Source organism: Schistocerca cancellata, chromosome 1 (genome assembly GCF_023864275.1).
Source record: "Schistocerca cancellata isolate TAMUIC-IGC-003103 chromosome 1, iqSchCanc2.1, whole genome shotgun sequence".
Taxonomy (NCBI): domain Eukaryota; kingdom Metazoa; phylum Arthropoda; class Insecta; order Orthoptera; family Acrididae; genus Schistocerca; species Schistocerca cancellata.
Window position 1 is genome coordinate 155,551,415 of NC_064626.1, and position 12,757 is coordinate 155,564,171.

At 39.5% G+C, this 12,757-nt stretch overlaps 1 protein-coding gene across 1 annotated transcript in view; it reads right to left on the reverse strand.

The window, feature by feature from the left end:
- Positions 1 to 12,757, reverse strand: part of LOC126167427 (protein KIAA0100) — a 296,899-nt gene that overhangs the window by 211,870 nt on the left and 72,272 nt on the right. The window contains exons 7-9 of the mRNA XM_049920476.1: positions 7,129 to 7,256; positions 6,927 to 7,043; positions 4,387 to 4,600 (exon numbers count right to left, since the gene is read on the reverse strand). Of these exons, the coding sequence (XP_049776433.1) occupies positions 4,387 to 4,600; positions 6,927 to 7,043; positions 7,129 to 7,256 (459 nt within the window). The remainder of the gene's footprint in view (positions 1 to 4,386; positions 4,601 to 6,926; positions 7,044 to 7,128; positions 7,257 to 12,757) is intronic.

A 12,757-nucleotide genomic window follows, 5' to 3' on the forward strand; every position in this document is an offset into this window, starting at 1 on the left:
CACGTGGGGCATGAGGTCTCCACAGTACATCGATGTTGTCGCCAGTGGTCGGCAGAAGGTGCACGTGCCCGTCGACCTGGGACCGGACCGCAGCGACGCACGGATGCACGCCAAGACCGTAGGATCCTACGCAGTGCCGTAGGGGACTGCACCACCACTTCCCAGCAAATTAGGGACACTGTTGCTCCTGGGGTATCGGCGAGGACCATTCACAACCGTCTCCATGAAGCTGGGCTACGGTCCCGCACACCGTTAGGCCGTCTTCCGCTCACGCCCCAACATCATGCAGCCCGCCTCCAGTGGTGTCGCGACAGGCGTGAATGGAGGGACGAATGGAGACGTGTCGTCTTCAGCGATGAGAGTCGCTTCTGCCTTGGTGCCAATGATGGTCGTATGCGTGTTTGGCGCCGTGCAGGTGAGCGGCACAATCAAGACTGCATACGACCGAGGCACACAGGGCCAACACCCGGCATCATGGTGTGGGGAGCGATCTCCTACACTGGCCGTACACCACTGGTGATCGTCGAGGGGACATTGAATAGTGCACGGTACATCCAAACCGTCATCGAACCCATCGTTCTACCATTCCTAGACCGGCAAGGGAACTTGCTGTTCCAACAGGACAATGCACGTCCGCATGTATCCCGTGCCACCCAACGTGCTCTAGAAGGTGTAAGTCAACTACCCTGGCCAGCAAGATCTCTGGATCTGTCCCCCATTGAGCATGTTTGGGACTGGATGAAGCGTCGTCTCACGCGGTCTGCACGTCCAGCACGAACGCTGGTCCAACTGAGGCGCCAAGTGGAAATGGCATGGCAAGCCGTTCCACAGGACTACATTCAGCATTTCTACGATCGTCTCCATGGGAGAATAGCAGCCTGCATTGCTGCGAAAGGTGGATATACACTGTACTAGTGCCGACATTGTGCATGCTCTGTTGCCTGTGTCTATGTGCCTGTGGTTCTGTCAGTGTGATCATGTGATGTATCTGACCCCAGGAATGTGTCAATAAAGTTTCCCCTTCCTGGGACAATGAATTCACGGTGTTCTTATTTCAATTTCCAGGAGTGTATTTTTTTCGGACAAACGTACAAGATCACTAATTCATGTATTAGTTAATGAATTAACTTCTTGGCTGAAAATTGGGCATTCTTACATTGCACCCACAAAACAACTTATGCTTATTACACACTTCTTTGTTAAATGTTCGCTTGTAGTTACACTTATTTGATTTTATCATTTTCTCAGACAACGAGTCTGGTTTGCAATGTGGCTAACTTTTCCTGCTAATTTTCTTTTCCGTTAGCACTTAATACAGGTTCAACAGGGTTCATTATGACACGCCAGAGAAAAGTCGATTCCTGCACAGTAGACAATCAACTCCAAATGTAAACTGCCATTTGCAGAAATGATTAAATTCAAATAGTAATATCTACCATCAAGGTCACTTGACTAGAATACAAATGAGGCACTGAGAGCCATAAGGCTCAAAAGTATGCAGTCTTCGACCGCCCTATTTAAGTGAATATCAGAGAAACCATGGAGACAGCTTTTCATGAATGTTCAAATATACGAGGATTGTTCAATAAGTAATGCCCCTCATTTTTTCAAAAATGTCATTAATATATATAAACATTCTTGTTGGCGCTTCACATTTGATGTTTGTTCTGTGCGCCGGTGAAGTTTCAAACCATTCTGGCAGATTGCAGTGCCATAGTACAGCATTAAAATTGTGTCTACATTACAAGCAGCATACTGTGATTGAATTCATATGTGCAGAAAAAGAAACCGTGGTGACCATCCATAAATGTTTGTGTGCAGTGTATGGCGATGCTAAAGTTCATAGAACTACAGTTGGACGATGGGTAAAGAAAGTTACAGTCTCAGGAAATGCAGAAACTGAGATCCACAATCATCCATGCACGGGACGTCCTGTCAGAGCCACTGCTCTAGACATGCTGAATTGTGTGGATGCCATTATTCATGCCGACATTTGGCTCTACAGTTGAAGGTCAGCACTGGAAGTGAGTCTGCATTGATCGAGACTCTCGGATATTCAAAGAGGTCCTCATGATGGGTTCCACAAATACTCACAGTGGACCACAAGATTCAGAGAAAGGCCACTTCATCTGAATTGTTGGAGCATTTTGATACAGATGCCGAGGCATTTCTGTCACACATCATTACAGATGACAAAAGCTGGGTGTACCACTTTGCGCCAGAAACAAAAAGGAAGTCCACGGAGTGGCATCATCCTCATTCATCACAAAATAAGAAATTCAAGACAATGCCCTATGCCGGAAAGTCATGGTGACAATCTTCTGGGATTGTGATGGCATCATTCTCGTGGATGTGATGTCAAGAGTGTCAACCATCAATTTGGAGGCATACATGAAGACTCTGAATAAACTCAAGAACTGATTCTGATGTGCTCGATCGGACAAGAATCCAGCAGAAATCTTGCTCCAAAATGATAATGTATGCCCAAACACAAGTCTGAGAACCTGGGAACACATTGTCAAATTTGGTTGGACGTCATTGCCTCATCCATCCTACAGTCCAGATTTGGCACCCTTGGACTGCCATCTCTTTGGGCTGCTTAAAGATTCTCTACGGGGAACACACTTTGAAGATGAAGAGTGTGTCAGTCCTGCAGTGAAAACATGGCTATGTCCATAGGACAAGAGCTTTTACCAGCAGGGAATACATGCTCTTCCACAACGTTGGTGTACAGCCATAGAAAAATAGGACATGGACAAGACATGTTTATGTATAGTGTCACCAAATTCTTACTCTTAACAATAAATATGGTCCGAGATAAAAAATTTGGGGCATTATTTATTGAACAACCCTCGTATGTACAATATGAGCCTACAGCACATATAAACCATAACATTAACAGATGTCAGAAGCACAAATAAATGCTACATCACACAATCGATGATGACATGCTTTATGGTTCTCAGCACCTTAAATGGATTAATCTACGATAACACCCAAAACTTTTCATACACATCTCATTCAGAATCCCACAAAATTGGTTTTTCTCTCAGTATAACTATAACATATACTGATGTTTGATCTAAATTTAGTATATAGTGTGTAAATTTGCATATTGTTGAGTGTGCTACCACCTAACGGGATTTTGGGGAAATGTAGATATAAGTATGCTGCAGTGGGCTACCACCTGGTGGCACTGATGTAAACTAGTAGTTGAGTTGTACACTGTGAAGTATGCACTTCGATAATCAAATCTGTATGTATTTGGCATGTAAGGCAATTATGTCACGCCAGTTGCACATGTGCAGAAACTCCTTGAAATATGCACAAGTGAAGGTGTGCTCACGACCCTGATGCCAAGTTTCACTGAGTATGGTGGAGAAATATGTAGCACAGCACAGTAGATTTAGTGCAGTGTATTTTGTATTACCGCATTTCAAACGTTTAACAGCATTAAAAGAAAAATAGCCAATAAATCCACAAGGTATCAAAAGTTAGGGTGTTCCCGTGATCTTGTTCTCTTACACAGCAGCCACAGCCAAAAGTAAGCTTTCTGTGCAAAAAAGAATAATTTGGCAGGAATCATACTGGATGAATAAAACAGCTTGTAGATTTGCAAGAAGCCTTTTTAGACTATTATGCCATTTACATGCAAAGCATTAACAACACCATTAAGAAAAACTGCAGTTAAATCAAGTTAAAAAATTTCTTGCAACTAAAGACAAAATACATGATTATGGCCATTTGCTTACAGAGAAGTCAGAACACTATTCGCAGGAGAGCTTCTGTAAAGTTTGGAAGGTAGGAGACGAAATACTCGCAGAAGTAAAGCTGTGAGGACCGGGCGTGAGTCGTGCGTCGGTAGCTCAGATGTTAGAGCACTTTCCCGCGAAAGGTAAAGGTCCCGAGTTCGAGTCTCGGTCGGGCACACAGTTTTAATCTGCCAAGAAGTTTCATTTCAGCGCACACTCCGTTGCAGAGTGAAAATCTCATTCTGGACTATTCAACCAGTTCCACAGAAAATAATAAATGGTGATAAATTTTCTATCAGTGGGATGAAAAGTATCAGACTCCTGTTTCCATTTCTGACATAATTACATGAGAGAAATACAAATATAAAAAGTCTACCCCAACTGAACAACCTGTATGAGGCAGTAGATAGCTACTTGTGTTGGTTCATAGAGAACTGAAATTCATTCTATTCACCGTAAGCTAGTCAACATACTCTCTTTAACAGGTAAAATCACAAACATAAATCTGTACCATATTATTCAATCTGTATAACAATAGAATAGTGTTCTCCACAGAGACCACTGTGGCTATGCTGAAAGCGAAGGAAATCTGATAAAAAGTAAAATATTGGAAAAGTTTTGTAACTTGAGATACCTTTGAATTCCGACTGCTGGTTTAAGCTGACCTTGCAATGGCTGAAACCAGTCAATGCACAGTGTTGCCGGTCAGGAACACGCAGTAGAGCAGAAGCATTCCAAAATTCAGCACAGCATTTCAGTTGATAGTACTTGAGAATATTTCTCAGCCACAAGTTATCATCTTTGGATGAAACCAAAATGTCTTCCTTTCCACTGGATACACACACAGCCTATGAAACACAATGATGTTCAGCAGTGTAACAGTCTTCATAAAACATTTATGGAGTTTCACTGGAAGATATAAAACAACATAGAAGCAATAAACTACTGAAGACACAATGGAACTGTAAACAAATTAATGCATTAATCAAACAGATCAATCACACAATTACCAATAAAGGTACAGTGTGGGTGTTTGCACGGAATTAAATAAGATGATATTGTACACAGCAGACATCTGTACTGGCAAAAATGAAACATCCTAATGGAGATAGCAAGAAATAACTATAATATTTTTCTCAGTAGATAAATTTCTTACATACAATGGAGTCCACTGATAAATGATTAAATAGATCTTATACTGTATTCACATCCTACTTCATAATTTTGCCCTTCAATACAGCACTTTTTTCCCCATTGAACCTATATTACCAAATGGTTCACTCGCTTTCATTCGTTTATTCATTAATCTTTTTTCTGTAGATCTTATCACAAACATGAGCCTTCAGAGATGCGGAATGATTCAAAATTTATATTAACAAGAGGGAAGCAACTCTCTGAAACAATCTATACACTATACTGAGAATAAATTATCACTATATGGAGTACTATTCTGCTTATGCAAATGAAATATAACCCATTAAATGAGCATGAAACTCGCTTTAAAAAATCTGCTACTTCCTCAGTTATATATAATACCTATTGAATATCTCCTGTAGCTACCTTTATATTTACTTGACTACAATGTCATTTTTAAATGAAATAGTTTCCTGTATCTGTAAGGAAATATGCTTGTTTGCAACACACTATGACTTGTTTCAACGAACACTGCTAGCTGTTTAGTAGCTAACAGGAATTTTCAATCTTCGAGTCTAGCTAATCAGATGTGAGTATGGATTGAACATACACTAGCCTTTCTTTGAAATGTGCCCTGATGGATGCGCGCTGTGTTCCAGCTTCTATACTCACATGAGGAAAGATATTTGAACGGAAGTGCTGACCTTGCGACTACAACTTATCCCCCCGAGTTCAGTAGCTGCTGTGATGACAAGCGAAGCTTGCGCTCTGCTGTTGTACAATGCATCATGATAAAGTCTTTCAAGAATGAGAATGTTAATGCTGCTCAAATCCATCGCCACTTACTTCCACAATTTGGAGGAATAATCCTTTCTTGGTTCCAAGTAAAGCATTGGTATAAGGAGTTCAAGAAAGATTGAAAATTTATTGACAAAATGCCCTACCTGCATTAGCCCCATATCAGCAATACAATCTTGTGCCATAGAAGAAAACATATATCTAATTCAGAGGAAGAACATTGTAACAACATTTTAATACTTCAGTGTCATAATTATTATACCATCCTCCATTCTATTATGAAAAACGCTAAACAAGTATACTGCAAAGAACGGATAAAACACTAAAGTAATAATGCAATTTTGTTTTAGTTAAACTTATCTTGAGTATGCACAAAATTTTCATTAATTTATTGACAATTATTTAAAAAAATTATAACAGATTCTCACTTTTTTAATGTCATCCCTGATGATTCTCCTTAATGTAAAATCCATTAAACATGACGAATGAATGAATATTTTACAAGTGCTACTTATTTTTCTGTGTCACTATTAATATAAGCAGTTGGAAATGAATGTCATTAAAGTATTTCCATTGAATCACACTCTCAGCATCAGGCTTTCCAAAATAACATTAATGTTATCATTCCCTGTAGAAGCAACGGCATTTAAAAATGGTATCACTAGAAAGAATAATTGTAACTGATCAAAAGCATTTCAGTGAGGTAAGTCGTCAAAAGACACAATTAGCTTATAGAAACTTGCTGTTATTGAAGAAATGCAACATAAAAAGTGCCATCATATCCTGTGGGATAGATAGTGAAGAGCTTCCTTGTACTGCAGACATCACCCTTAAGAATAATCTGTTTTACTCATACTCGAAACAGCATCAATTTTACTATGATAGTTCGAAAGAAACATGATGTTATAAAAACTGGTTAATCTTATTTCTTAGGAATCAACTTCCTGTGCCAATGTTCCTTAATTTACTAAACATATTTTCATGAATCTTTCTTTGCAATATTTATCAGTGCTATATTTGCTAATTATAATATTAATGAGCTTAACAAAAAAGAAAGTCATAACAAAAATGGAATTTTACACTTAAGGTTTGACTTATTGTTTAAGGTAACTATTGTGAGAAGCATTAATAGTCTGAAAAATAGAAAAAAAAGAGAGAGCATTCACAATGTTTATAGCAATGGACAAATAATATAACTGTACATTCTGAAGAAAGATCCTTAATAACAAACATTCTTATTACCTTTGTATTGGCTGTATCCAAAAAATTATGGTCAACCCAACGATGAAGGTCTCTATGGTTATACACAGCATGCAATGTATTCAGAAGCATGTGCACATTAAAAATACTCTCTTCAATCTGTAACAGAGTGAATGAACATGAATATCTTGCTCTTTTAATTATAAAATGAGAAACTCTTAACACATTTAAATGTTCCACTTACATTGCCTTTAACTTCAAATTTGCGCATCATAAGAACTGTTTCTCTGACACATTTCACACTAAATTCATCCACTTGCAAGCAAATGCTGAGGTCTGGCAAAACGGCTGGTTGGTCCAGTATAGAAACATCTACAATAGAAATAAACAGAATAAAACAAGTGGGCAAGAATAGCAGATACACTTAGAGCTATGACAAATCCTAGGTTCAGGGTACTGTGTGTCTGCAAATGATACATACATTATTGTGAACCAGCTAAATCACAACATGACAACATTGTCTCTGTCGTAAGTAATGTGATTAGCAACTATAGTAGATTAAGAGTAACTTGGCAATGTTGTGATTCTAATGCGAAATGTATGCCTGGAGGAGTCGGAGTGTTTACAGCAAGTTCTGATAAGGATCATAATCGTGTTATCACGAACAATCTTCAGCACAAGAAGACACCATCAGTGGACGGACAAGTTTAGCGCTAAGGTAAAAGTATGTTAAAAATCAAGTGAAGTTTTAAACCTTCATTTGCAGATGAAGGGCATAAGGTGCTCACAAGAAGTGTAACATAGTCAGTCTGTATCCTCACTCAAACTCGGGATGTTGCACAAGTGACATAGCACTAAGAACTTAAAAAAAAATGTGTTTATACATGCTACAGACGCAATTACTGCAAAAGCTCCACCCAAAATATAAGCCACACCTGTAGCATTAGACTGATGTAACAATTTTTGAACTCATAATTAGAACTTCAACAATCTTTCATCACAATGTAACAAAAAACATTCAGTCCTGATTGCATATGCTGTTCATTTTTATGGTGTGGTGACCAGTTTTGGTCAAACATAGACCGACTTCAGACCACTATTGTCTCCACTGTTGATGCATTAAGACGATGCACAGTCATTGTAAATGCAAGAAGCACTTGTTGTCATCTGTTTGACAGGTGCTTCTTGCACTCACAACAGCTCCGTGCATCATGAATGAAGAAATTACTGGTCTGAAGTTGGTCTATGTGTGACCAAAACCAATTACCACACCATAAAAATAAACAGCATTTGCTTTCAGGACTGACCTTTTTTTTTAACATGATGGAGCATCTGATTCACTTGGCCATTTTATTTCCTGAGAATTAATTCATGTGATTTTATATTTGGCAGTTGATCAAAGATGTGTTCAAGACACAAGTAGAAAAATTATATTCTTGAAAGACTTGCTATTACTCACTGCAGAGTAAAAAAAATCAGTGATAAAGAATGCTGAAACTTTCCACTGCTAAACAATTTTGATAATATTGACCTCTTTTCAACATGTTTTCATTAGGTTGCTTTCTTGTCTGTTTGGTACAAATTTTTCAGTTGATTTTAAAGTGACTTCCTGACAACCCAGTGACTTGAAACTTTCAACATAGCTGACAACTGGATGACAATGCAATATTAACTCACTTTCTTGTCTGGTGTGTAGCAGAGGGTACTTTGTGTGCCAATGCTACTTCCCCCTTTTCCTGTTCTATTCTCAAACGCTTCACAGTAAGAACAATTGCTGGAAGCCTCCATATGGGCTCGATTCTCCTTAATTTTTATCTTCACAGCTTTTTCGTAAGATATATGCAGGAGGAAGCAATATATTGATTGACTCAGGTGAAACACTGAAATAAACTCAGAATTTACCCAAAGTCTCTGATGTAATCTCATCAAAAAGTTTGAAGAAGAGTGAAAAATTGGACACACACACACACACACACACACAATCTAAAAATCAGAAAATAATTATTTAAATAAAATACTTTTAATAAATGGCATTTTAAAACTGGACCAAAAAGTATAAATAATTGCTCCTAGTGCCATCCATACAGATAGTCCTGAAAATGTGTTAATGTGAATTGTTAATAGCTATGGCAATATTTGTCAAACTTAAAATGAAAAACAAGGGATGCATGCAATAAATAGCAGTAAGGAGTGTATAGAGTAGCTACTGTTGAGAAAAATCACACAACAGTTCATGCTATTTGCAGTGTAATAAAACTGGCAGTGCCTTATGTGAACAATTTGTGCATAAATTATGTACGAGGGTTGAATGAAAAGTACTCCTCTCATTTTCTGCTATCCCCCCCTCCGTCTAACCTCCCGACTGCACCTAGTTGCCCTATCCTCTCTCCATCTCATCCCTGCACGCTCCCCAGCAGCACTTCACAGTCCCCCAACCCTACCCTGCTATCCCTCACCCTTCCCTGCACCAGCCTCCTCCTTACCCCGACCCAGTTGCCTCTCCCATCACGCACTACTGCTGCTGCTGCTGCTGCTGCTGCTGCTGCTGCTGCTGCTCGCAGTCTGGCTTCAGCTGCCAGAGACTGTGGTCTTGGTCGAACGCTTATTTTGTGACAGTATTTTTGTTGTACCTATCTGCGACTCAGTATCTCGGCTATATGGATAATCATGTAATATAGTATTAACATCAACAGACTATTGAGAGATCAACAATATTAAACAGCCTGAAGGTTGTTTAAATGGTCCTGCTGATCCACTACGGTGACAATTATATCATTAAGGTACTTTGCAGATTCTGGCATATTGTGACTGAGCTCTGTGAGGTATCTCTGGAAAACTGTGGTTGTGGTAGCCAAGGTAAACAGTATCCTCTTGTATCATGAAAAACTGATGACAGAGAAGATTCTTTGCAGAATATTTACAAGAAACACAGATAGATGATACATCATTTTAAAAATTGCAACATGCAGAACACTTTCATACCATATTAGTGACAGTGCTGAGTAAATTAATTGAGATTCATTAGGATGAAGAAAAAGGTAGCACACAAATAGTGTAAAATTGTAACAATAAAGTAATGATTATGGTGTCCGATTATAGGATTTGATGAGGCAAATCAGCTGAAGTACCTACTTTTGTTGGGAACATAATGTTTAGCCAATAACACACATGTTTATATACATTTGATCAAAACTCCATTTAGTTAATTAAACAGGCAGATATACATAAAAACAATGTGACAATACATGCAACAGTGTGTGGATAAGTTGATAATTTGTGTCTGACAGGGCGTGTGCAAAGGTAGTTCGTGCAGTTGGGATGACCACTGTGTCCAGGTAGTGTAGTGGTTGTAGTGGTCAGTGCATCAGCCTAGTAAGCAGGAGACCCCGGTTCAAGTCCCAATCCGGCATAAATTGTCAACTTCTCCCATTGATTTAAATCAATGTCCATTGGTATTAGATATCTTGAATTGTCTTGAATGTGGCATATGCTAGAATGCTGTCACAAACCACATACTATTTTTATGAGCTAGGTTGATTATCAGCTATCGGACCAAGTTGTCCATGAAATGTAGACAAACACACACACACACACACACACACACACACACACACACACACACACACTTGTGTGCACGCTCACACACGTGCAAGCACGCAGCCACTGTCATCTCCGGGTGATAAGGCCCGAAAGTGACTGCTGTTAGCAGCGATCGCCACTGGAGAGAGTAGTGGGGATAGTGAAAAGCCATGGGATTAGGAGGGGGAGGAATAGCAAGGTATGGTTAGGGGAAGGGGATATGCTGTAGTACTGCCTCTGGGAGTGTGCAGGGATGTGATGAAGACAGGATGATGAGCTGCTAGATGCACCAGTATGAGGCTGTGCTGCGGGGGCAAAAAGGGAAAGAAGAAAAGCAGAGGAATGGAAAAGATTATGCAGATGTAGTGGGGAGATGGAAGTGTGCATGTGGCTGCAGTGGGAGCAGGGAAGAGGATGGAGGGAGATGGAGGACAGTGAATAGCGAAGGATGAGGTCACAGGAGCTACAGGAGTGAAGGATATGTTGCAGGGAGATTTCCCACCTGTACGATTGTAAAAGATGGCATTAGTGGGAAGAATTCAGGTGGCAGGGCTGTGAAGCAGTCACTCAAATCAAGCACACTATGTTGCGTGGCACATTTGACAACTGAATGGTCCAGCTGTCTCTTGGCCACAGTTTGGCAGTGGCCATCCTTGTGGACAGGCAGCTCATTAGGGATTTAGCCCAGGGAGAATGCCACACTGTGGTTGCAGCTAAGCTGTTAGGTCACATGGTTACTTTCAATGATGCCCTGGCTTTGATGGGGTAGGAGATGTCTACAACAGTACTGGAGTAGGTGTTAGTGGAAGGATATATGGGACAGGTCTTGCATCTACGTCTATTACAATTTCTGATGAAGTCTACCACTGGCTTTGAACATGTATTTTTGCCAACTTATCAAGGTAGATTGAAGTTGTCATCACCAACTATAACTGTATGAATGGGGTACTTATTTGAGATGATAGTGTAACAACAGGGCAGCCAACGTGAAAGTTAGACATGTTTCTCTGTGGAAAAAAGAATTAATTAAGCCATTAAAAAGAAGGCTTGTACAAACTGTAAAGATGAAATCACGAAGTTAAAGGAACATGTGTCGACGTTACAATTTATAATCAGCACTCTGGAAGCGGATTTTTCAAATTTTCAGCTTGGAAAAAGTGACCTGAATACTCAAGTTCCGCAAAGTATCGCGCATGCTAGCGAAAAGAGGACTAGAGTCACTTACCACAACAGCATGCAAGAACTGTAAAAATCACGTAAATGGTGAATGTACCAATGACACAATCTTTGTGCACAAAACCCTTTTGAAGTGCTTTGTAGACTGTGGTATCTTTACGGGCTGTGTTGAACCACAGGGGAAGAAAAAGGACTTCGGAAACAAAGAATGACAGAGTTGCTTTCAACCACAGGTAAAAAACATTAATTTATTTCAACTGTGAGTGTAGTCGCTAACAGTGAATCAAAATGAGGTGTCCCTCAAGATGGATTATAAAACAAAGTGTCATCACACAACACCAAACTACCAGCAGGCCTAAAAACAGTTATCATCAACCAGCGAAAATGTGTAAAATAAACCTATTTGCAGATAGTCAAGGACAGAAGATAGCAGACGAATTTCATTCTAGCAGCAATCACAAGATAACTAGCATAGTGAAACCAGGTGCAAAATTTCAGGCAGTGCCTTCCATGAACCATGACATGAAAACTGCAACAACAAATAATGACTTTTTTGTGTTCTTACAGGGAACAAAGGATGTAGCAAGAAACAAAACAAAAGACCTAGTGAGCTCACTCAAAGAAGGCTACATGGGCTGAGAAGCTCAAACGTGATCATCTCTGTTCCACATCGACATGACTTGCCAGTCTTGTCGTGTGTAAATAAACAAGTGTGAAGCACAAATAAACAGATCCTAAATATATGCACAAGATTCAAAAATGTTACATTTGTGACATAACCTGCATAGGAAGATTCTACACATCCCATGACTTACATCTCAACAGACTATGGAAGGACTTAGTTATAACAAGGATCAAAGAAGTATTAAACAGCAAACTGAATGTGCAGTATTGTGAATCAGAAGCCATATCTCTTAAGAACAAAAACAACAAATACTTGGGAGAATCAACCACAAAATGCCAGGTCAGCGAAACAATACTTTTTAGGACAATAAAACTTTCCACCAGTTCAACAATAGATGCAAGTGTATGTATTTCATACACACCTAAAACAGTCTTAAGTCCATGTGAGAATAACTTATCACTTTTGCATTATAATGTACAGGGTTTAGGAAACA